At 38.4% G+C, this 25,617-nt stretch overlaps 1 protein-coding gene across 4 annotated transcripts in view; it reads right to left on the bottom strand.

Annotated features, from left to right (window-relative positions):
* Window positions 1-498: 498 nt before the first annotated feature.
* Window positions 499-25,617, bottom strand: part of SLC12A1 (solute carrier family 12 member 1) — an 86,907-nt gene continuing 61,788 nt past the window's right edge. For 2 of the 4 annotated variants that reach the window (XM_045528582.1, XM_045528561.1), the window contains exons 21-27: window positions 17,534-17,677; window positions 14,648-14,779; window positions 14,299-14,410; window positions 11,399-11,485; window positions 4,927-5,062; window positions 2,799-2,866; window positions 499-1,817 (exon numbers count right to left, since the gene is read on the bottom strand). In XM_045528582.1, coding sequence (XP_045384538.1) covers window positions 1,682-1,817; window positions 2,799-2,866; window positions 4,927-5,062; window positions 11,399-11,485; window positions 14,299-14,410; window positions 14,648-14,779; window positions 17,534-17,677 — 815 coding nt within the window. In that variant the 3' untranslated portion in view covers window positions 499-1,681. Of the gene's footprint in view, window positions 1,818-2,798; window positions 2,867-4,926; window positions 5,063-11,398; window positions 11,486-14,298; window positions 14,411-14,647; window positions 14,782-17,533; window positions 17,678-25,617 lie in introns of those variants that run through there. The other 2 variants (XM_045528566.1, XM_045528573.1) reach the window with 2 other exon arrangements.

Here is a 25,617-nt window from a genome sequence, read left to right as displayed (position 1 = left end):
CTAAACTCTGACTGGGAGTCTGTTTCCTAGGGAACCCACCTTGCAACAGCTGTGCAAAGAAACATGAGCCAGGATTATCTGTTACAGAAGCCATATTACTTCTCACCTTTCCCAGAGACCCTCTCTCTGAGGTATTTCAGAGAAGTGTCAGGCTCAGATGAAGCTGGGTCCCTTGTGCCTAGGACCAAGTCTAGGCATTTGGATTTCAGGTACTAGAGCTCAGGAGAGAGGGTTTAATGGAGGGCAGAGTTAAGTAAAAGGGCCCTGGATTTGGAATGGGGATCTCTAGCTCTTTGAGCTTTGCTGATGGTCTCCCTTTTCCTGCAGTCGTCCTTTTGAGCAGAGAGGCTGAGCTTGGAAGCTTTAATCTTGCTTTCCAGCTTTAAATAACCTGCAGATGAGGGCACTGAGTGAAATTTTCAGGCTCACATGTGATATACCATTGCATCATGATTTGGGTGATTGAAAAGTAAAAACATGACCTAGGCCAAAGCAGTAGAATTTGAGTGCTTTTTATTTCAGGTTCATTTTCCCCATACATTTTCTCAGGTAGAATAAACAGTCAAAATATGTCAGGAAGAAAAATCAGGCCATTCATCAGAAAAACAACTTTTTGTTGGTTTGTCAATGTGATTAAGTATTATAGGTATACTAATAAAAATGAAAAAAAAATCAATATCTGCATATTCTAAATTTGCAAAGTTTTTCCCCTTCACATTTTAATCATTCTTTAAAATCCATACAATCATTATAGAAAGTAACTAAACTGATGATTCAGGATATATTTCTTAATAATGGTTTGAAAATTTGTGGTACTTGGTTTTCAATTAGACATCTATAAAGATCTCATCTGTGCTAACCACTTAATTAGAAAAAAATATGCAAAGTAATGCCATGATGGAAATTTCAAAATATGTAGCAGGGAGCACAATTAAAGTTTATATGCTAAGAATAAAATATATTTCATTTAATTGGAATGTATGTTGTCTTCTAATCTAGTTAATATATAATACATTTCAGTCAGCAGGAAATTCAAGTTGTATGTTATCAAAGATTGCTCAGATCACTTTAAATATATAATCTGTTACATTAAATATCCTTATTTAGGTAACTGCTTTCAACATTTTGTAGACTCAAGTACTTCTTGAAGTTTTCCATTATTGATTTTTAAATCTTCTTTGTAGGTATAAGCCTCTCAGGAGGCCAAGCATAATCAGGTTCCCTACCTAGTTGGTCTTTTCCCTGATAACCACCTATGGTTCCATACCAGCCTGTCAATAGCCTGTATCGAGAACCTGCTGTGGGGCTGAGACCTAAACCAGGGCTAAGAAGCAAACGCCCTAGAAACAAACAATTAAGTTTGCCTGGAGAAGTTTAAATCAAACTGGTGGTTTTTATGAACATAAGCCAGCATGGGTTTGCTTAATTTTTTTGTTTATCAACAGCAATGATAAGAATGTTTTTCTAGGGGTAGCATTGGCTTTGACACCTCCTTAAACTGATAGGAAAAAAAAAAGCTCCCATTAACTAATAATAAAAAATGACAAAATCTATGTAGAATCTGTTGTGACAGTCTCCAGAAATTTGCATATCCATAGATCAGATTTACAACATAAAGTACTGGAAAATGTTTCTTAATTATTCATACATGAAGTTAAAATGTATTCTAATCTTTCACAGATTAAGAATAAAATGTCAAGACATTTTTGTGATTTCCTCTAACTAGTAAGACAGGAGGGAGGTTCTTTGTGAGGATTTCCAGCCAAGCCATATACAACAAATCCGATATAGATCCTTTTCTTGCCACTGGAAGGCTCCTGATGGCATGGAAGAAAAGGAAAAAAATGAAAGCGAAAATTACTACAGGCAGAAACATCACTAGCATTTCTGAACTATTTAATAACCAGTGGCTAAAACTTTTATCCTCACCCCAAATGAAAGCATTGAAATTATTTTGAATATAGGTATTAAACTGACATATATCTCAGATAATACAAATATCTATAAACCAGAAAAATAGGCTTAGGCATTGTAAAGACAAAACAGAAATATAAATGTTCACTCTTCTTTAAATAAAAAATTTTATCAACTGTTACCCCCGCCCCCTTTTGGTGTAAATTATTTTTTTTCCAATAGTTTAAATCTCTTGTATTTGGGAGAAATCTCAGACACCAGCTATTGGAGCCCTACCACCCAATTCAGGAGACCATTTTGCAACATCTTTGATGGAAAGTCCTCCAGTCTAGACTGTGCTCGGAGACAATTATCTTCACACGTAGGAGTCAGTTCATGAGGTATAAATGTGAAAGTTGGAGGTTTTCATATTTACCTACCGATCTTTAAAGTAAATGGACATGAATATTTTCAGTAGATACTCCCCTGACATTTGTAGGGCCAGAGGGTAAAGAGTGGAAATGGAGGAGGTCACTGCCTGCCATGGACACAGCAGCTCAGAAACACCCACCCAGGGAAGAGGCTTGAGCCTGGGTGGCTGACTTGGGGCTGCTGGGCAGGGAACAGCAGAGTCTCCGGCTCCTGGAGCATCATCTCGGAAGGAAGCCTGGGCTCTAGGTGGGCATGGCATGACCGGCAGTGAGTCCAAGCAAAGCCCTCTAACATTCATGGCCCCAGTCATCAGGGTCTCAGGGTGGCACTTATCTTCCTTCACTGTCTAAAATCCCACATTTCAATTTTTTTAAAAAAACTTTCCTCGTGAAGAATCATGAGCTTTTAATTGATTTACCCATTTACCCTAAGATTTTTTTCTAACAATTTTAAATGCCTGCAGTGATACTTACAGGACAATGAGATTTGCAGCTCTTGAGTGCTCTTGTAAGAGTTCATTCAGTCGAACTTGGCGGTAACTCTGTGGACAACATTCAGATTTTGTTGAGTACAGTTCTACCAGACTTATGAATGAGAATTTACCTTCTTACCTCAAATCATGGACAAGCAGAAAACCTCATTAAAAAAATGCAATTATTTTTTCAGGCTTGGAAACTTACCATATTTTAGAAACTCATGATAAATTTTAGAAATGTAAAGAATAAGACCAGATTTTCATTGTGCTTTAGTGACTTACTAAATTCTGGGTTGCGGGGAAGCAAACAATATGGATAACAATAAAAAGAAGATGAGAATGGCCAGTTTGGGGCAATAGGTTTTTGGTTAAAGAAAACTGATACAATTATGATCTGAGAAACCAAAATAGATGCCCCTATTAATAGATGTCCAACTAAGATGGACCCTAAGGTTAAGGAAATAAAAGTTACCTATGGGTTGAGAGTTCAGGGCCCAGCTGGCATGGCAAATTTCTAAATTCCTATGGCTACAGGAAAAACTACACTCTTGCTAAAGTCTCTAACAATCGGAACTTTCAGACCCCTCCTAACTCTTATTTACAACCCAGACCACTATAACTCTGATTGGACAAAGGACAACCTTATAAATGTTCTTTTCTGATAAGCAACTGCTGACCTTAAGCCAGTTTCAGCCAGCTTATAGAGACTGCACACAAACTATCTTTGTGTCCTGTAGTTTACCTTTTGCGGTAAGGAGCCAAATTCCACCTCATTTTAATGTTAAAACACTGCCCCAAAGTGAACAGGGAATGTATGATATATATATGTTTATCTATTGCACATGTGCTCTACCCCCTTATAAATAGGTATAGGTTTCGCCCAAACTTGCTGAATATGTATGACTCTACTGTATAATAGAGACCCTGTGAGGCATAAAGCTCAACCTGCCCTTTCCTTCTTTGAAGAGAGAGCACCTTCATCCATATTAGAGACTATCTCTTCCCAGTTTGCAAACTGACATTGCTAATAAAGCTCTCCTTTCTACTCTTTAGCCATCCTGGTGTTCTTTTGGATGGCAGAATCTTGATACCAATTTGATATCCTAAGAACATAGATTATATCCTAGTCTACCTTTCTTTAAGATCTCTGGATATTTTATAAGCACAAGGAGCTGGCTTCAATTAAAAAGCCACCAAAAGACTCACTTGGAAAAATAGCTAATAGTATTTTGCAGCAATGAGAGTAATATTTATTATTATGTTTTCCTGGTTCAGAGAGGCTCAGATGTGTGATTTACTCAATTATTTGATAAATCTGAGTTAGAACTGGGCAGTTGATTACACAGATTTTATGATTCAAATTCAGTATTTTTTTTCATTAAATCTGAAAAGCTTTTAGTATTTCTTGTCTAATTTTTCCAAGTTCAGTTCCTAATGTAGTTTGTTTAGATCTTGTAGTTTAGAAGGTCTTGTGGTCCTTTTTCTTTAATATCTAATTTAAATGTCAATTCTACCTAATTTTTGCTTGAATCCTTGTCCTTTTCATCATTCCCACTGTCACCTACTTCATTTAGCTCAGGTCAGAAGAAGGTAACTCCTACCTCCTTACTGGGATCTCTAGAAAAGCTCATTGTTTTTCATCCATTTTACAACGTGTGCTAGACCCAACTCTCATATTCATTGTTCCAATCATATCACATATTTCCTCAGATACCTTTGTTACTTTTCCATAGCCATCTACACCAGGTTAAAATTCTTTGTTATTGTGTTGTGAGTCAATCTACCTTTATCTCCTTTGTACACATATCGACAAATTATTTTAGCCTGATGGATCTGCCTCCTGTTCTTTAAAATTAAATTTGAAAGGAGACTTTACAGTATGTACCAATAACCTGTTTTTAAAACTTTTTTAAAAAATAATTGACTTTATAGAAAAAAGAAAGCAGTTTTCTAAATCCTCATATCTAATAAGTGATTGAAAAACTCTTGAAAAATGCAGAAACCCTGGATCTTGAATAATGAAATTGGATAATAAATACATTGCTTCTTGATCTTTAAATCAACCACTGTTTGCTTTTTCAGCTAGTTACACAACAAAGTAAAAATTAAAGAAGAGAAGTCCTTACCTTTTCCTTGACTGCTTCCAGTTCGGCATCTGTAATTTTCCATGGAGTTTCTCTTTTTAATTTCTCAGCAGTTGTTAAATCTTTGCAGCTTTCATGGAGACGATATGGTTCAATCATCTCTTCAAAGACTTTCCAGCTGAAATTTGAATTATAAAGGAGGCCTCACAGTGGGAAACTAACTCATTATTTCACAGATACTCCAGGTATGACTGGCTCTGCTGGCTGTGGAATCAGAGCTGAATGTCATGCAAATCTTTTAAGAATTATCTTTGCGGGGAACTTACTGTGAGTAAAACCATGGTTACAGTATTCCCTTCCTACCTGAGAAAGGCCTTAATGTGTTTGAAGCCTTGTTAGCATACTAGGTATTAGATCTTCAATATTAACGCCCAAATACATAGACAGTAATTGTTCCGCAAATACATTTTCTGCAAAGTGTAGTCAAAGACACAGTTGTAATGTAGACACTTCAGCCCATAAATGTGTTTTCATCTAGTTATTGCACAGACTCTATGGGAGACATTCATCAATTAATGTCGGAGATGAGCTAGGCTCATTGGGAGTGGGATAGGGCCACCCTCACCTTTAGTCCACATGGCAACTTCCACTCAAGGCAGGAAGCTGTGGCCAGGCAGGAGGAGAACAGCAAGAGCTCCCGCAAGTTTAATGGTTATAGGACAATTTGTATGTTTGCTTCAAATAATGCTGCCCTTGTCCTTTTGGTGTTTGATGTTACTGCCTGAGATTTTCAAATGAGTATTATTCATTCAGGTGTATGTTAGGGGAAAGAACAAAAATCAATAATGTTTTAATGCCTAAAAACCTGAGGACATGTTAGAGCATTTAAAAAGAAAACATTGGGGAGAAAACTAGCAGCAGTATCTAAGAGCTATAGAACATTTTAAAATTGCTGAAAAAAAACCTCACTTGTCTTATCTAAGATTCTCATAAGATTTATTTTTTTTAAAACAATAGCACAAAGTAAATCTTACAATTTCTGGCAGTAGTCTTCAGTATGCTACTTTAAGATGATCTCAAGTATGCACAATTTTCTTTGGTTTTACATAATGTAGCTTACTTATAATTTAGAAACTTTGGAATGAGTGATAATTAGAATCAATATACCATTAGCTTAAGAAATGGAAATATGAAGTGATGAGTTCAATTATCTCATCAGCTGGCCTGATTTAGGATTTGCAGATAACAGTGCAGTGATTACAAAGGAGTAAGATTGTCTCTACCAGTGAGCCTTTGTTTAAGGGACTGAAGAGACACTTAATTCAGTAGGTTCCTATTGCATTGACTTATTTAAAAAGGTAGAGGAAGACAGAGAAAGAATATGACTGATAGGCCCTGTTATTCTTTCAATCACACAGTACTTTTATTTGCTATTACTTCCAACAGTGCCTTTAGAGACCCTTGGCAGTGGTCAGTATTATAGAAAGGTGCTGGCCTCAAAGAGAAGAGCCTGGGTTCTTGCTCTAGCTCTTCCTTTGTCCTCCTTGGCCTGGCTAACACAGGCTATAAAATTGGAGTAACGATGGCTGCTAGGGCCTGGTTTGAAAGTCAGTGATGATTTGGGTGACAGTGCTCTGAAAAGTGTGCAGTGTCTTGTAAAAGCAAGGCATTCACTTCACTAAGCAGGCAGAGGATTGAGGTTAGCAACTGAGAGGCTCTTTGTTTAAGCTCTTCATATACTTATTATGTTCAGGATAAGAATTTCTTTGCATCTCAGCCCAGATCCTTGTGAGAAAGTACAGTACAAAAATAGTTTCCTAAGAAATAGAGGGTGAAGTAGAGGTTGCTGGTTGTTTTCCCAGCATCCACATTATGCTTTTCCCATTGTAGTTTAAGTGGGAATGACTCCATCCCTAACATCAGCCAGTCAGCATAACTCTACACCTTCTGTCGGAGCGATTGGCCAGGGTGGGCACATAACTCAGGAGGCTTGAACCAGTAAGCTCCCGGTGTTACGCTGACCACAGTGAGTGGCTCAGTCGCTTAGGTTAGTGAAACCTGAATGGAGCCCTAGACCTGAGTTCAATGACTCAGAAAGAGGCAAACTTTCTCTCCTACTGAACATACAGGAGCAAGTATGTAGTCCTGGTTGCTATCACCAGTCATCTTGTTTTTATAAGCTAAATCAACTTAGATTGATGATTTCATAATGGCAGGTAGAGAGACTGAAAGACAATTACTCCTTGATTACAAAATTAACTTAAATCAAGCTTAGCCTGAAAGCCAAGGTATATTTGTATATTTTTAGTTATGTAGACAATAATTCCCACCATCTAAATCACTATGAGTTAGATTTTCTTTTACTTGCAATTGAAACATGCTAAGTGACACAGTAGGTGATAATGAGGCTGAATTTGCCCATTCCTTTTCTTTGAACTCTTACTACTCCTTGTTTTTGTTCATCTTTGATTTGTTCCTACTAGAGCTCATCTCCGAGCTCGCTGTTTTCCATTTTCCTAGCAAGGTGATCCCGAGGTAGCTCAAGATTTCTGTTTTGATTCTCTTTAAAGCTGATTTTTATTAGAAGTACTTTTTAATTGACTCTAGAATAAGCCAAGTATTACATGCTATTAAATATAAATAAGAATTAATTTAATTTTGAAAATTAACAGATGCCATGCCTTCCCCATCCTTGTTCCTCATAACTAAGTTTTTAATTTTTTTAATTGCATAAAATTTTCCTCCAAGTCCACAAAGATCTCTTCTCTCAAAGTAAAGTACCAATTGTTTTTGTGATTACTCTAGCATCTTTAAATTATCTAGTTAATTGCTTTTAGTTTCTTTTTGATTTTTATATAAGATTGTTGTCTTTTTGTCCTATGACTTTTAGTTCAGTCTCTACAATAAAAAATGGAATTTAACCACAAAAGCTTTTCGGTTTCTCCTGGCTCAATTATTTTCTCATTAACTTTGTCTTTGTACTCCCTTCCACCCTTGCCCTACCATATTTATAGATAATATTTATATGATAAAATGCCTCCACCAAGACTTACTGATGTTTTATGGGTAGTCAAAAGATTTATTGAAGGCAATCGATGTAAGGGCATTTAACATTAGCCTCCAACATGGAAATCATTGACAATTTTTGACATTGTGCATCGCCTAGTGACCAGGAAAGAATAGTGACCAGGGTAGAGTTGTTAATGGTACACAAGGGCTGCCAAGAAGGCCATGTGGGAGCTGAAATTAAGCCAGCGTTCTACTCTCTAAGCCTTAGCAACTGGGTCCAGGCTGCATCAGCCCAGAGGAAGAGTTTTCTTTCTGTAATTGTACCACCCCAAGGAGTTCCCTTATTTAAGGTATTACAAATGTGCCAGATGTGCTACCAGTGGCCACCTGTGAGATTTACTATGCACATTCTTTGTTTTAAGATGGGGTTACTTTCACATATTGGAACAGCCGTTGCCAATATCAGATATGTGACTGTTTTATAATATGACATGGCATGAGTTATGGTAGAAGCTGAAGAGAGGAGGATGGCTCTCCCAGCACACCTCTTCTGATGGCTGCTTGTCCTTGCACCAGGGAGCACTGGCCACAAGGATTCTTCTGTTTCACTAAGGATGGAGATTTTTTTCCCTGCATCTTCCTTAAGACCTTGAAATGGCAAAGAGAAAATCTTCAAAGTTTCGAAAACTAATTCCTTTGTTTTCCGAAGAGGGAACATAATTCTCTTCATTGCAGAATAATGAGGACATGTAAGAAACATCAAATTAAAATGGTGTCTAAAATCAAATTTAGATACCAGGACAAAAGCAAAAATGGCTCTGTACTTTATTTATTACTACTGCCCACAGAATTTTGCTCCCTGAGAAGAGGACACCATGAGACAAAGGTCAGGGCAGTAAGACAAAGAACAACTGGATTACGACAGGTATTCAAAGAATGCCAAGGCTTGGTTAATGGAACAGGTATGTCAGCATCCTCAGTGATAGGACAGAATGGGCAAGCAGAGTGGTGACAGTGGCAGCTGGATAGAAACTAGTATGAAAGAAGGGGAAGGAAAAAAGGACTTGGGTAGAGAAAACTTGATGGATGGGCAAAGAGACAAAGGAATATAGGAACTAATTTAATTAGCAAACACATAGTTTTCAGCTCTTGATAAGACAGACAACAGCAAGAAGAATTTAGCTACGAATGTCTAATTTGTGCCGAGCATCAAGCCAGGGCTTATAGAAAATCCGAAGTCAGTAGGCGACACAGTGACTACCCTCTAGATAACAGAAAATGTTCTTCTCTTGCAGAGCATTGGCAGGCTCTGCCCTGTTGCTAAGTGGCACATGCTAAAGAATCCTTGGACCTCTTGTGCTATGAAAGAGAGTGCATTTCCACCAACAGAGTCATAGGATGAGCCTGTTTGATCACACCACTGCAAATGCCAAGAGGCAACGACTTAGGAAATTAAAATTCTTCCCATAAAATGTAGAAGGCTACCAGAGATTGTTGTATGACAACCCAATTGTATCAGAAGGTTAATTCCATTTACTAAGGAGAATTATACATGTGTTCTTAATGTTTCGTAAGCATTTATAACTGTAGAAATATAAGAACATGAAGCAATAGAGGTATGTATGATGTAAGGAAATATTACAAAGTAATAACCAGTTCAACTCTGTGGATTGTAGTTTTCTTATTAAAAATTAAGGTGCTTTTGTAAAGTCATTTTGACTGACCCATTTTGACTGACTGACTGCCTTAGCGGAATCATGAATACCTTCAAAGAATAGGACGTTCAGGTTTGTCTGGTCAATAAGAATACATTTTAAATATGAATAATTTTCAGTTAATTATTAAGCTCATTCAGAATAATAATAAATAAGAAGAGAAGGGGCAAGAAAACTCGAGAAGTATAGAATCATTTAATACCACCCATCAGGAATTGCAAAAGGACCAGCCTGAGCAACAGCGAGACCCCGTCTCTACTAAAAATAGAAAGAAATTATATGGCCAACTAAAAATCTATACAGAAAAAATTAGCCGGGCACAGTGGCGCATGCCTGTAGTCCCAGCTACTCGGGAGGCTGAAGCAGTAGGATCGCTTAAGCCGAGGAGTCTGAGGTTGCTGTGAGCTAGGCTGACGCCACGGCACTCATTCTAGTCTGGGCAACAAAGTGAGACTCTGTCTCAAAAAAAAAAAAAAAAAAAGAATTGCAAAAGGAAGGAGCAAAGGGAAGCAGTCTGGCAGGACAGTGAGGACCTAAGCCATCTGAGACCTTTGTGTCCCTCTGGACGATGACCCTTGGAGGCTCTTCTCCACAACAAATCAAATGTATTAAATTGCATCTGAATGCAACAGTAAATATGACTTTGGACTGTAAACCATTAAAAGCATTTTATAATTGTTAAATTATACTTCTAAGTCATATAATCTAATTTACAATTGGCTATGACACCCCTGGGAACTCCTGTGAAGGTCTAACTTACAAATTGTTTTCAAATATCATTGTAATGTACTGAATGTTTGTGTCCCCCCAAAATTCATAAGTTGAAACCCTACTCTCCAATGCGATGGTATTTGGAGATGGAGATTTTGACAGGTGATTAGGTTTAGATGAGGTCATGAGCATCAGGCCCCATTATGGGATTAGTGCCCTTATAAGAAAAGAAAGAGAGACCAGAGTTCTCTTTCTCTCTGCCATGTGAAGACGTAGCCAGGAGGTCGCCCTCTGCAAGCCAGGAAGAGGGGCCTCACCAGGAACTGAATCAGCCAGCACTTTGACCTTGGACTTTGCAGACTCCAGAACTGTGAGAAATAAATGTTTACTGTTTAAGCCACCCAGTCTATGGTATTTTCTTATAGTAGCCTGAGCTGACTAAGCCAATAATGGAATTGGTAAAATTAACAATTAATGAGGGTTAAAATGATGTCACATTTTGAAGGTATTTAAATGATTATTTTAATTTTGTCATTTTAAAAAATTTTGGAGCCAATATTTTCTTTTCTAGGCTTCAGATAGTTTTAGAGGTTCCCCAAAAGTTCATAGGCCCTAAGTGTTGGGCCCTCAGATTCCAAAAGCTTTAGGCTTTGGAGGGTCGGTACTGTCATTGTGCCAAGAAGACACAAACTGTTTGCACACCTTCTCTGTCAGAGCTCCCCATCCAGGATGCCCTACGAGCAGCTTTGAACAATGAAACTTGCCCTGGTTGCTCAGCATAGTTGGACCTTATGCTTCTTGCCACTCTTGCCACCATAGAAACCAAGAGCAAATCTAAAATGCTAACTGACCTATGTTTCAATAATTCTCCTTCTCAGGCTTATCTTCACTATAAAACGTTTTTCCCATTAGAATGTACTTGATAGTTCTATGTCATGATTATTTGAAGGCCCTTCTTATTATATCCTATCAAGAAGTCACTGCAGTAAATATAACATTTTTTCCCCTTTGATAAGCAACACAAAAGAGAATGAGAAAGTACAGTGGGTAATCAGTGGATCTTGTTAAATGTCTCATACCTCTCTTTGTTTGGTTTAACGTTGATGTCACCAATGATATGGATGTCTGCAAATTTTATCCTAAATTTGCTCAGAAGGGAAGCCATTCTGAAAATATAGGAGAAAAACATTCCATCATTGCACATTTAAATATTTTCAGTCAAAGGGTTTTTGTGCTTGCATTAAGATATCAAAAGCAATTGGGTCTTATTACAGCTTAGTTTTCAGAGAGTGTTTTTGGTCAGTGTTTCATTTTCATTATAGTACTTGATGGACACGTTAAGTGTAGACCAAGCTACTCTGCTAACGGCATAAAGAAACCCCTGTAGGTGCAGATACTAGAAACAGCAAGTCTAACTCTGCATTCATGTTTCAGGGAAGACAATGCAAAGCTGTCTACATTCCCTTATTATTTGAAAGAAAGACAGCAAGTCTAAATACTTATTGACTATTATCTTGCTGATAACTTTTACAGAGTTACTGAAAAACTGACAAACTAATAATTATCATATATTGTATGGTTATATATTGGAGATATTTTCCTAGCAACTGATAATTTTCACATAATTTCAAAGTTACAGAACAGTTGCAAAGATAGGGCAAAGCACTCCCAGATTCACCAGTTGTTAGTATTTTGCCCCATTTGGTTTGTCATTCTCTTTGTTTCTCCCCCTTTATACCTATCTATCTACTTCTCTATCTACTTATCTGCTATTTTAAAGTCAGTTGCAGGTATCAGTCCCCTCTGTCCCTAAATATTTAATATTTCAATGAGCATTTCCTCAGAATAAGGACATTCTCTTATATAAACAGGGTACAACTTTTAAAATGGGATAATTTGACATTGATGCCATACTATCCTCTAATCCATAAGCAATCTTCAAATTTCATCAATTGTCTCAATAAAATACTGGAGGCTTTAAGAAATAGAAATTATTATAGACATCATGTTCCTTTCCATTTTATTATAAATATTACTATCTTTGGAGAAATTAAATATATATAACAATATATATGCATATTGCTTTAATTGAAAATAAATATATGAGTGTATGGATATATACACACAAATAATATATACATACATATATAAAAATAATATATATTAAAGCAATATGTAAATGTGTCTTAGTTTTTAACAAAAAAGTTTAAAAAGTAAAAAAAATCCCACAAATTTTAAAGACAGAAAAAATCCTATAGAATAAACATATAAAGAAAGAAAATATTTTTATACAGCTGTACAATGTGTTCGTGTTTTAAGCTAAGTGCTATTACAAAAGACTCAAAAGTTTAAAAAAATGTTTAAAGTTTATAAAGTAAAAAAGTTACAGTAAATTAAGGTAACTTTATTACTGAAGAAAGAAAAATATTTTTTATAAATTTAGTGTACAGTGTTTGTAAAGTCTACAGTGGTGTACAGCGATGTCCTAGGCCTTTATATCCACTCACCACTCACTCCCTGACTCACCCAGAGCAACTCCCAGTCTGCAGGCTCCATTCATGGTAAGTGCCCGACACAGGTGTGCATTTTTTATCTTTTATACTGTTTTTTTACTGTACCTTTTCTATGTTTTGACACAGAAATACTTATCATTGTGTTACAATTGTCTACAGTATTCAGTACAGTAATATGCTATACGTGTTCGTATCTAGGAGCAATAGGCCATACTATAACATATAGCCCAGGTGTGTAGTAGGCTATACCATCTAGGTTTGTGTGAGTGCACTCTATGATGTTTGCACAACAATGAAATTGCCTAATGATGCATTTCTCAAAACATATCCCTGTTGTTAAGTGATGCATGACTATATACACACACATATGTACCACAATACCACAATCACAACATGATCGCATCCTCCTGAAAGGGAAGAGAAAATATTAAAAATTACAGAATATAAGTCTGTCATTATTTTGTGATTTCTGGAAGCAGTGGTTCCAACAATACCACAATCACAACATGATCGCATCCTCCTGAAAGGGAAGAGAAAATATTAAAAATTACAGAATATAAGTCTGTCATTATTTTGTGATTTCTGGAAGCAGTGGTTCCAAGAAGGGCTCAGGGCTTAAGTATTCCCTGAGGGACCAAGAACTGCTGAAGGTGGTTCTCCAGATTTCCACCAGAGACCTCTGACTATGCCATCTTCTCAGTATGCTTGTCATTTTCACAACTACCTGTCAGAACTCAATGGCTACATGAATGAGAAAGATACAGCCTCCTACCGTGAGACTTTTTTTTTTAATTAGAAGAGTTCTCAATAGTTTTTAAACTCTTCCAAACTACAAAGGAGAAACTGGGGACCCAGATAGGTTTAGTGACTGTTGCAAAGTCCTGCAGCTCCTTGATGGCAGGGCTGGGGCGATGACCCAGGTGCAGTCTCTCAGTTTAGTTCTCTTACGTATGCTGTGCTGAGAGTGACTGCCATGAATTCGCAGGTTTCGATCCCCCCCAAAGAAACAACTGGACATAAATTCCATCAGGCTCTCCCTCTCTTTGGTACATTTACTAGTCAGAACGAAATAAACAATATACAAGATAATGGCACTCCCATTCAAGACTTGAGATGAGGTTTCTGTGCCAAATTCCATTTTGAAAGCATCTGTGACAGCAGATAGATAAGAGGACTTGAAGACAGTGATTAGAAAAAATACACATCTGATTTATTGACCAGAAAACCGAGTAAACACAGGGCCTATCCTGGAGCCTTTGTCTCCCATCCAAGTACTAACCAGGCCTGACCCTGCTTAGCTTCCGAGATCAGACGAGATTGGGCGCATTCAGGGTGGTATGGCCGTAGACTGGAGTGTTTGTTTTTAAATCTATTGTGCCTCAAAGAAACTTAAAGGTTCTTAAAATTAAAGCATTAAAGCAACGAAGATCTGAAATGAACTAGCACATGAGGAGTAAACTACTTACGCGATTTTTTCTTCTTCAATGCGGTTGATCTTCCCTCCGACATAGATTCTCAATTTACAGTCTTTCCATTTTTTTCTGAGAGTCAAGATATAGGGGATAAGAAGTGTTAACCCTGGAATAAAGAATAAATTATGACAGAAAGGATGAGTACGTCTAACTGAAAGGAAATGAATAGCTTTATATCTTTATTCATTCCCATGTTCATAGCTCTTCAATAATTCACAATCTTTGGAGAACACAGAAATGTTATTCTTTAATCAGTCTTGTTTTCATCTACCTTCCCATGCAGTTTGTTAAATTTATCAAAGCAGAAATTCTGCTCCCTAGTATATGCTCTAGAAGTTTTTACCTCCATCATCAAATAACCACCAAACATCAATTGTGCCTTTTCCTTGTTTCTTTTTAAATTGAGTGCTGGCTTCCACCAGTTTCTGGTTGAACTCTCCCACATGCATGGACTGGATCGTGTTAATGCTGCCTTCTGAAAGGAAAGGGAGAGTGATGCATCTTTTTTTTTTTTTGAAGACAGAAATAAAACAACTTTCCAACAAATCTACTGGTGAAAATAGAGAAAAGGTCATGAATTCATGTTTGTTATACCTACTGATAAATAGTGAGCTCTATTTTCCAAAAAGAGGAGATAAAGGTCGAATCCCACAATAATAATGGGATCACCTTCAATAGTGAAACAAAAATTTGACATTGGCTTTATGAATATAGTATTTACTGTAAAGGAGTGGATTATTTTCTGATCCTGTCTGTCTGAGCATGGAATTATTATTTAGGCATGTAACAATGCTAAAATATCTGATATGATAGCCAAAATATCCCAATTTTCCCTAATCTCAGATACAAATCAACTTAATGTTTTCAGATTTACTTAGAAGTAGAACATGTTGTGATTGTTTTTCTAGAAATAAGCAATACAATCAGGGAATTCTTTTGTTCGGGAATTCATTCATGAAGCACAGTCAAGATCTGAATTATAACGTTTGCCAGAAACCATGTGCATCTGGAATTCTCTATGGCTGTTTGGTCCCATGGTTGGCCTGGCTTCTCCGTTTTCTTTTTGAGGAATCTTGGGAAGCTAAGGTAAAGCCACTTGAGCTATTTGAATCTTCGTGAATGAGATGAAACAAAAAGCCAGCATATATGGGAAGACAAAATCCCTTTACTGCAGTTATAATTAAGGGTGCACATAAAATACTTAAAAACAATTTTTTGAAATGCAATTTCCAGCCTAGCACAGATGCAGTGAAAGTGTATCAAGAACGTAGGCCAGTGTTTGAGCAGGACCCTTGTTCCTGTTTGCCAGCAGGGGTTTCACTACCACACTGTGTGTATTATTTCTCATTTCCGTGCCTTTGAGAGCTGTGACTCCATTGCTCTGTCTCAAAGAGCTGGTATCAGTGTAGTGCTCAGAGTAGAGCTGACAGTCTCTTCAGAGCGTCCTCTCTGATCTAAGAGCTTCTGAAGCTTCTTTGTTCTGTCTGTCGCTGTTGCCGTATTTGGGGTCTGTCAGTTCTGGAGCAGTTATCTTATATTGTTTCTATATCCCTAGGACCACTGAGGGAGAAAAATTTATTTACAAAATTGACTAAACTCTGCTCTCACTTACATGGAAATCAAAGCATCCAGAGGACTTTTATATCAGAGAGGCGGGGCTGGTCCTGGTCTAGAACTCAAAACAGCTGTCAACCAACTAAAGCCCAAAGTAGCGAATGTGCCCACTTTGGAGCTGTGTTTAAGCCTCTAGGTCTTGAAAATAGTGCATAACACTGTTATTTTGCTTTTCTGAACAATGAGGCATGTTGACTTTCAGAAGAGTACATTTTTGCCCAAAGGAGTATTGTGATGCAGAAATAGGCTTCAGAATAAATAGTAATAACAAGTCTTATTTTCATTAATACGGACATTAATGCTTCCCTCTCCCCATTAGGTAGAGGATAGTATTGGACTATGACTTTTGAATGTCCCATTGCTTTTCCAGACTGTACCACTTAATAGAGCAGATTTAATAAACAAAATAATTGGAAAGGAAATAAGATAGTAGTTAGAATGCAGAACAGTTTTACTTTTATTTCTGCACCCTGAAAGTCCTGAGGTAGCACCAACTCAGATTCAAACACATCATTTATGTCATTTTGAGGTGGTTAGTAAGTAGTAGGCTCGTCCATGGCCCATGGGGTATCCCTGGAACCCAAGTCTACCTGTAGTATTTAAAGTGGGGCGATATTTGAATTTCCTATCATTCTTTGTAAATATATAAAAATGTTATATTATAGGTGATATTTCATCCTTGGGCTACAGTAGGAGAACAAGCAAACAGAACCAAACCATTTAGAGGGTAGAAAATGGCCTCTTTGAAGGGTTGGCTGTGGTCAACCTAGACCAGAGGCCTGCTAAGTCTCAACTTGGATCTCAACCTTGACTTGGAGATTCTCCCAGAGAAATGATCTTTTCCTGGCCTCACGCTAGTGTTTGCCTTCAGTAACTGTAGGCATTTGTGCATGAGGAAATGCATGTTAGCAGTCTAATTTGCTACCAGCAGAGGTCACTGTGGACCTCATTAAACTCAAACCAGTGGTGTTTTGGAAAGAAAGAAAATTTTTAAAAAATCAGACGTTTGAATCACCTGTTTATAAAACTTATAACAAGCTCTCTCATCCTCTAGTCTTCTGTCCTGGAATATATACCAGACAGTCAGAGATGAGTGTACCCATTAGCTGAAATCTACAAGTATTTAGTATCCACGAAGTTCCAAATCCTGCATTCTGGTTTGTGATAAAGATGCTTTTTTTCTAAATTAGAATTCTAGCTGGATCCCCCATTTACCTATACTAGTCGACTTTCAGTTGCCTGAAAGGTCAGCAAGGTAAGCAGGGTGTAGATTAAATAGTTTGGATATTGGCTCTTAAATTTCTATCTCCTTTCCATCTTAACTGAGAAATTTCTATTTTATGACACTCAATCTGCTTAAGCACTATATAACTCCCAAACAAAATATTACTCTTCTAAAATAAAGTTTTTTACAGCAGATAGTACAAAGTACTTACTGATGTTGATAAATGGCAATAGCTTCTACCTTTGAGCCGTACTACCTTCTCGAGGGAAATCTGGCAGTCCCTACCTATACTCAGTGTCCCCGACATCTTAGATGCCGACTTCTGACTCTTATAGATACTCAAATAGTGACTCGTCTTGTACTTTCTTGTAAATTTTCAAAAGTGCTTACCTTTTTTAGGTGTTGGCTTAGTAATGTTCAGCTTGCGAGCTTTTTTAAACAAGTCTCGGATGCCTCCACTTCCTTCTTCGCACTCATTATCTTTGATGGTGGCTTCCAAAGCCAGTCTCTCCTGTTCCAATTTCTCTAATTCATCTGATAAAAGGAGATAAAATCTTCTACTTAACTCAGAGCCACAGAGTTTCCAGGAACAACCTTATAAACTATTTTAATATTTAAAATGTTATATATGCAATACAACGATTATTTATACATAATATGATCTTTTTCCTAAATGATTATTAAAAAATAATATATTTCAGTAAATTGTATTCAGAAAACAGTAACAATTAGCTCAGAAAAGTAGCACAATGTGTTAAGTTACAATACATGAAGTGACTGGAGTTTTATGTGTGAGGACAAGAGAGACTATTTAATGCCATCCTTATCCTCTACCATCCAAGAAACAAAAAACCTGATCCACTGTGTATAAAATCTTGTACACCGTGAGCCACTGATTTACTGACCTAAGATACTGGGTCAGATGTTTTACAATCGGAAGTAACAAAATAACAGAAGTGCACTGGGTATATATCAGGCACACAACGATGGCTCTGGAATTGAAACCTAAAACTACAGAGCTAGAATTAAAGAAAGATAACCAAGTCTTAAAATTAACTCGAAGGGCTCTGAATACAAATCACAGTGAAAAATACCCACCACGAGTCCCTTCTGATAAGTGAAGTACTTTGTGGAGTGAGTGACCAAAGTCAAAGAAATGAAAGCTGAGGTTTGCGTGTGTCTGTCAGAGTTCAAATCGCTCAAAAGGGTCTCATGACACTGGAGTCTGGAACAAGAGTCAAGCTGTGTAAAATTTCCTGACCAAGGCTTAGACCCACTGTCCCAGCTTTGATACTGTGACTGGCTGCCTTTTATCTTTTTTGGATTCTGATGGTGAAGAAAATTTTCTAGCTTCTATGTAATGCGTTGGATCCCTCTTTGACCTCAAGCTGCATCGGATCAGGGTAAATAAGACTTTCAAAGCAGTCATGTGACAGTGCTAACCCGATGAGGCTTCTTGCTTGCACTGGGCAAGGTGGCACTCTTGTCAGGACCCCTCCTCTTCCTGGCTGCTGCAACTGAGCCTTAGTGAATGAGCAGTGCTCCAAGGAAGAGGGTAGAAAACCTGGATTCAGTGTTACAAAACACAGGTAGAGCTTCTGGAAACGTCAACCCTTGGAGCCTGTTGCCTTATCTATCTGCAAAGTGAAGGTACACAAACTCTAGATTTATCAATTAAGTACTAACTAAATCTGTCAGGACCAGCACATCCCTAGACGATGCTGTTATTCAGCTGCACAGAAGTATCTGGCCCCTTTCCAGGTCTTAGTAATTAATCTTTTGCCAGTGGCATGAGATTTAAGGTCAAATCACCCATGTGATTTCCCCAAAGCTTCAAAGGTTCTCAAGATCAGCAGCTATAGAAAATCCGAGAAATTAGACTGATGGTATTAGAGCTCAGACAGGAGTTGCTTACCCCCGACTTTTGAAAGGTGAAGACAAGCCGCATTGCACTGGGGGTCATGACCGATTACAGCTCTGCTGCTGGCTTTATGTGACATTAGGCAAGTAATTTATTTTTTTTATGCCTCAGATTTCCTGTCTGTGAAATGGAAAATTGTAACTCTTCCCTTTCCCACCCTCCCAGCTTTGCAAAACAGAAGAAACAACAACAGTGCTTTGGAGCTCCTTAAAGAACAGAGCAATGACTGCATTCTGTAGACAGTGTATTTATGCACCTTTTGGAAATGGGCTTAGTCATGCCAAGCAAACTGAGCATTTTGAGAAGCCTAGGAGTTATTTTAGCAGTTCCTATTTATTGCATACTCTTTGAGTGCCAGGGACTGTGCTGACTTTTATTCCTTCCCAAACAACTCTGTGATAATTACTATTATTACCCTCATTTTGTAGATGAAGAAACTGAAGCTCAGAGAGGTTAAGTAGCTTATCTGATCTCACCCAGCAAGTTACAGGGTTCAAATGCAAAGAGGTCTGCTTGACTCCAAATCCTGTATGCTTCCCACTGTGAAGACTTTCTTCTCGTGGCTTATTACTATTATTAATATTTCTGAGTTGTTTTATTTTTTTCTTTTCTTTTTTTTGAGAGACAGTCTTACTCTGTTGCCCTGAGTAGAGTGCTGTGGCGTCAGCCTAGCTCACAGCAACCTCAAACTCCTGGGCTCAAGTGATCCTCCTGCCTCGGCCTCCCAGAATGCTAGGATTACAGGCGTGAGCCACTGTGCCCGGCCCCGAGTTGTTTTATTAACCTCCAATTCTTCATCATAAGATGAACCTACATATTCTCAGGCACATGCTGTGATGCCAAGTTAACTCCCTCAAACGATGGCCCCTGCAACATGTCATTTTAAAGGGAGGACCCTAAAGATCAGGTCTACATGGCAGGATGCCCCAGAGCAGCAGCATCGGCAGCCAGACTTTGTTGTCACTGCCCTGGTGACAGCACCCTTGCTATTATTTAGCTTTCTGGGATGTTGCCCGGGGCCAGCTCTTTGCAGTCCTCTGGAAGGTGAACACTTGTGAGCTTCTTTGGGGGCAACTGTAAGGACTGCACTGGGCGGGGGGAGTTCTTTTTTCTTTTATGGGCAGGCTCCAGTGGACCCTGTGATCAGCCACTAGTTGCCATGCTCTTTGTCCTCTAGTTTGGACAAAGGAGGAGAAAAGATAAATCCTCCTTTGTAACAAAGTCAGCTGGCTGAGCGAACCGGGAGCTACGCCAACAATTTGCTTGAAGGTATGCACACAGCCCATCCAGGACAGAGCAAACTGCAAAATCCCAGCCTGAGAGACAGAATCAAATTTTGCTAGCCTGCTTCAGTTCAGCAGTTCCCTCAAAGATGACAGAGACAGAGGCTGACAGAGAAAGTGAATAATTCTAAAGGCCAAAACCTGCCTGCTTTGCCATCTTGGATTTTCAGATCCACACTGTGGTGTGATTCCCCACTTGCACGGTGATTTTGCAACTTCATATTAGAGTTAATTCTTAATTATTCACTTCGTAGGTGATCTAAGGCCTCCTTCTGTGCACTCCCTCCTTTTCACATTCCAGTGCTAAGTAGAGGTGATGTTTTGATTATCTGTTCTTCTGAATTATCTGTCTGGTGTGCATGAGAAATTAAGAGTAGACTTCGTTAAAACATTTCTTTCGACAAGAATACTGGCCAGCTGACTTGCAAAAGTGTACCATTGGCCACAGGGGGAACAAATAAGCCAAGGCAGTGTAAATGGATAGACAGAAATTGATTTCCACTAGACTGACAATAAAAATCGTTCATTGCATACCATCACCTCTACCGCCATCACTACTACATTTTTAATGTTCAGAAATTACAAAGCTCTTTCCATTTGGTATCTCATCTGATACCAGTACTGGGATGCAGGCAGAGTTGGATTATTCTCTCTGTTTTATTGAAAAGGAAACTTGGGCTCAGGAAGTTTAAGTGATTTGTCCAAGGTCACATAGCTAGTGACCCAAGTCTTCTGCGCCCAATCCTAGTGTTTATCTCTCTTCATCCTTTTTCTTCAGTAATATGCCTCATAGATGCCAGTCTGCATGTTTTCAACAAACCGTCCCCAAATTTCTCGATTAGAGTCAATCTCCTCTATGTTTCCATAACACCCTGCTTAAACCTTTATCTGGTAACTATAACTGTGTGACGCAGATGCCTATTTTATCTCTGGTCGACTGCAGGCTCCTGGAGGGCAGAGCTTAAGTCACGTTTATTTCCAGCATTCGTTGAGAATTGACTGTGTGCCGAGTACAATGCCAAACACTTTGCAGCCATCGTATTCTTTAATTCAAAACAGCAAATCTGGGAGGTAGATACCATAATTATTCCCATTTGAAAATGTGAAAAGTGAAACACAGAGAGGATGAATAATTTGATGAAGGCCACACAGTCAAAAAGTGTCAAAGCTGGGATTTAAACCCGGATGTGTCTATTCCAAAGCCTCTGCTGGGACTTCACATCTCTCTCCCGCATTCTTAGTTGTGCCTACCCCTCCCTGCTGGGGCCACATCTGAGCATGGTAGGCACTCAAAGATCATTTGTTGAAATGAAGATCAGGTCAATACAATACTTTTGGAAGTATTATCTTTATCAAAGAAGAAAAACAAGTGAAGAATGTTCGAGATGGGCGTGTGAGAAGTGTGTGCATTGGGGGGTAGGTGCAAAAGACCAGGTGTGAAAGAAGTGAAGTTAATGCTGTATATAAAGTTATCAACAGAGCAGCTGCTGGGGCTGCTGGACCAGCCGGGCTGCGGTGGACAGAAGTCAGGACAGGAGGACACATCTGAAGAGTGCAAGGTAAGTGGGGAAGGAGAACCAGGTCGTACCACCTACAGGGAGTCGAATCTTCCATGCTAGATAACTCCACAGTGTAGCATGATTTATAAAGCCAGAGAGAGAGAGAGCGAGAGAGAGCGAGCTCAAGAGCCTGCGCTTCTCTCTTTTCAACATTTCAAGAGAATCCCTGAGGTAATAATGGTAGAAGAAAAAGCTTAGACCTTCAGGTTCTCTTGGTTGAGGGTTGGTTTCTAACCAGTTCCATCATACACATCCCTGACAGTGCTCACAGTGAGAACACAGAGTGACTCCAGGGTTCCATCTTCATGCAAATGCCAAAACCTCTTTGGACAGTAGTTACTATATTTTCAAATGCTCTGTAAACTGATTGTGTGGTAACCAATTGGAGGGGCTATCTGCGGAAATTCAACTTAGTTGTTGCGATAGCTTAAAATGTTCTACCCTCAGTCTTTTCTAAAAACAAAAATGTCTTTCAGAAATAGACAGGGGTCTACAAATTACAATCTGCTTTGAATCTTAACGATAGAGAGTCGTTAATTATCTGACAGCAGTGAGAGAAGGGAAATCCACTGGGGTATCGTATCCCCTCCCATTTTGCAGCACCTTGTTTCTTTATTAATTATTAAATCGTGATTCTTTCCTTGGTCAATCAACTCAAAGCTGTAAATGCTCATGTGAATCAATGTGCCGTACCCCAGGTGAAGTCTAGCTGCATTGAAGGCAGGAAGCAATCCTGCAGCGGTTGCCTTCCAATCAAGTAATTATTTACTACACTGCCATCTGTCTTTATTTCGCTAAGCCACCCGATCAGACACAGCAGTATCCTCGTGCTCTGAGATGGTCATAAATCGTGCTGTACTTACACAGAATACTTGACCGCAATATATTGCAAATCATGTTTCATCACTTTATTTCCTACCAGTACAATTTGAATTCTTTGTTGTAGTTGGCAAACTTGCTAAATACTCCTGGGAAGTAAGCAATATAAAATACCATGGTTTTTTTTGGTGTTGTCAGGCAATAAATTAATTTATTAAGAGACGCTATCAGTCATCGGTATTGGATGAGTTGTTGCAGTGCACAAGTTAGAATGTTATGAGCATCGATCTTATTTATACAAAAAGTTATTCTCCTCACATAAGCCTGTGATACAATATAGAAATAATTGTCATTAGTGGGTAAATTACCTATAAAGCTGATTTCTATTCACTGCTTTATTAACTACAGTATATGGGCATTCTGAATTGCTAATATTTCCTTTAAATTATAATCTGTGATGACACTGTGGTGCCTGTGTTGGAAAAGCCATGATGATCATCATTAACATAGTATAATGCAATACTTAAGATTTATCAGGCTCTTATTAAGCCCTGAATTACAGACTAATATAATGAAATGCAAGCTTATTTCTTCCAATTCAAAACCCAATATGAGGTTTGTGTCGTAAATTACATAACTTCAAAACAATGCATGGAAATGTGGCGTAAAGTTAATTTCTATCATTATGCTGTTGTTTTTCTGCATGTTCTTCATGTATTTGTGTAACATTGCTTTTATTCTTTACCCTAGATAGTTGGTACTTATAATTATTTTATTAGCATCCAACTGTATTTTCCCTTTCTTAAGACGCAGAAATATTTCAAACATCAAAGTTGATTTAAATAGGATACATCCCTTGGGAAATTAAAAGGGGATGTAGTTCACTGCCAGGATTCTTTGAGAAATGCTACAAAATTTGTTTGCTGTATTGCTTTATAGACATAAATTGATGGTGCATTTTGGCAGATGGAACACGGAGGGGTGGGAGCGATATTTTTCTGCTACATCATATCTTTCGGCTTGAAGGGATCAACATAACATACCAAGCAAATGTATAATCTAAACACAAACTGTACTTTGCATTCTAATTTTTTAGATGGGAAAACATGACAGCACAAAGGCCAGAAAAAAAATTAAAGTGAAACCTAGGAAGTTAACAACAAAAAAGGACTCCTAATGTTAGGTTATTGTAATTGCCCTCAAAGTCAGGTTATCTTACCACAGACAGGCAGCCCCTATGTTGGGTGTCTTAGGAATACATGGCAACAGCCTTGCCCATTCCCATCTCTCAGATTTCATGGTTGCCTCTCATTAGGTTAGTAGTTGTTCTCTCTAGCCCTACATTTTAAAAGGCAGAATAGTGGCTTCAAACAGACAGAGGTTTGCATCCTAGCTCTGCCAATTACTAGCCTTATGAATCTTGGGTAAGCTTCAATTTTATCACCTATAAAATGGGGATAATTTCTTCACAGGGTAGTTGGGATGATAAATGTTATATGTGAACATGAAGCACAAACATATCAGATGGCACCTAAGAGCTCAAAAATGTTAGCCATTTTTGCTACTAATGTATTTAGCTCTACTAGGAAGAAATAGAAATTAGTAATGAACACCAAGTGGGGGTTAGTATATCTGATCTGGAGATGTAAAAGGTCCATAAAAGAGAAAAGAGGCATAAAAAAGGAGGCTAAAGGTACCAAAAGATAGCCTTTATGCTACAATTTTGCACAGGATGGACTCTACTCTCAGTTTTATTTTTTAAAGCTCTTCATAATCATAGAGTATGCATCATCAGATAGTGGCTCTCTATCTTATACAAACACTTCATCTCTAGTTTTGTCTTCTTCCTCTTCCTCCCCCAAAATATACCACAATGGCTGCATCATAAAATTCACCTAATCCCCACATATTCTCTTGCAACAATGGAGACAACCATGAAACAACAAATGGAATCTGGATCCACTGGGCAACATCCCTCACAAATCGCTTTTTCTTCCCGCCTAACCAACCCAGTAACACTCTGATGCTCTTTCTTGTACCTTGGAGACCAAACGCTGCCTAAGAAAACCAGACAACCACAACTGGGTTTTCACCGTTGTAAGCTGATCACTTGCTAGACTCTTCTGCTCTCTTTCATTCCTCATTATGACTTTTAAAATCTCTTACTAGTATCTTCTCAACCTCAATTAGACCATGTCTGTCTTGGTTTTAGAAGAAAACCATTGCTCCAGCTTCAAAGAAAGAATTGAGACCCTTGTGCACTATCCCCCTGGATCTGCCACTCCACTCTCACAACCCATGTCGCTCATCATCAGTCATCATCTCCTTTGCACTAATTTTAGAAAATGAAGGATTTTTCTTCTGTTTCAGGCCAACTCTTCCATCCATGTCTCTCGCTTGATTCCCTGTCCCTCCCGGGTCTTACTCTATGGGCCGTCCATTTCTTTGCCTACAACTTACATCCCTGCCATTCTCTTGTGCCCATTTCCCCAGTCTGGATACATGACTCAGTCTCCTATTCTAAGGTCTGTAGGTCCCCCATAGTAAATCTCCTCAATCTCATTCCTCTCCCTACCATCCAAACTTGTCGAAATAGTAGCCTACATACGTACTCTTTGCTTGTTCATCTCATATTCCCTTCTCAACCCACTGCAATGTGGATTCTGACCACACTGCTCTACAGAGATTGCTCTCACTAAGAGTATCTATGTCATGTCAATTACATTTTATTCATCTTACTTTGCTTTTCTGCTGGATTTAACAATGTTGATTATTCTCCCCATTTTTAGCACTCTACTCCCATGGCTTACATGGGAGACACCAAACTACTGATTAGTTTTCTGACCTCTCCTTCCCTTCCTTAGGGTCTTTTTCCTATGCCTTGGAGCTATC

Source organism: Lemur catta, chromosome 1 (assembly GCF_020740605.2).
Source record: "Lemur catta isolate mLemCat1 chromosome 1, mLemCat1.pri, whole genome shotgun sequence".
Taxonomy (NCBI): Eukaryota; Metazoa; Chordata; class Mammalia; order Primates; family Lemuridae; genus Lemur; species Lemur catta.
This window is presented reverse-complemented; position numbering and strand designations above follow the sequence as displayed.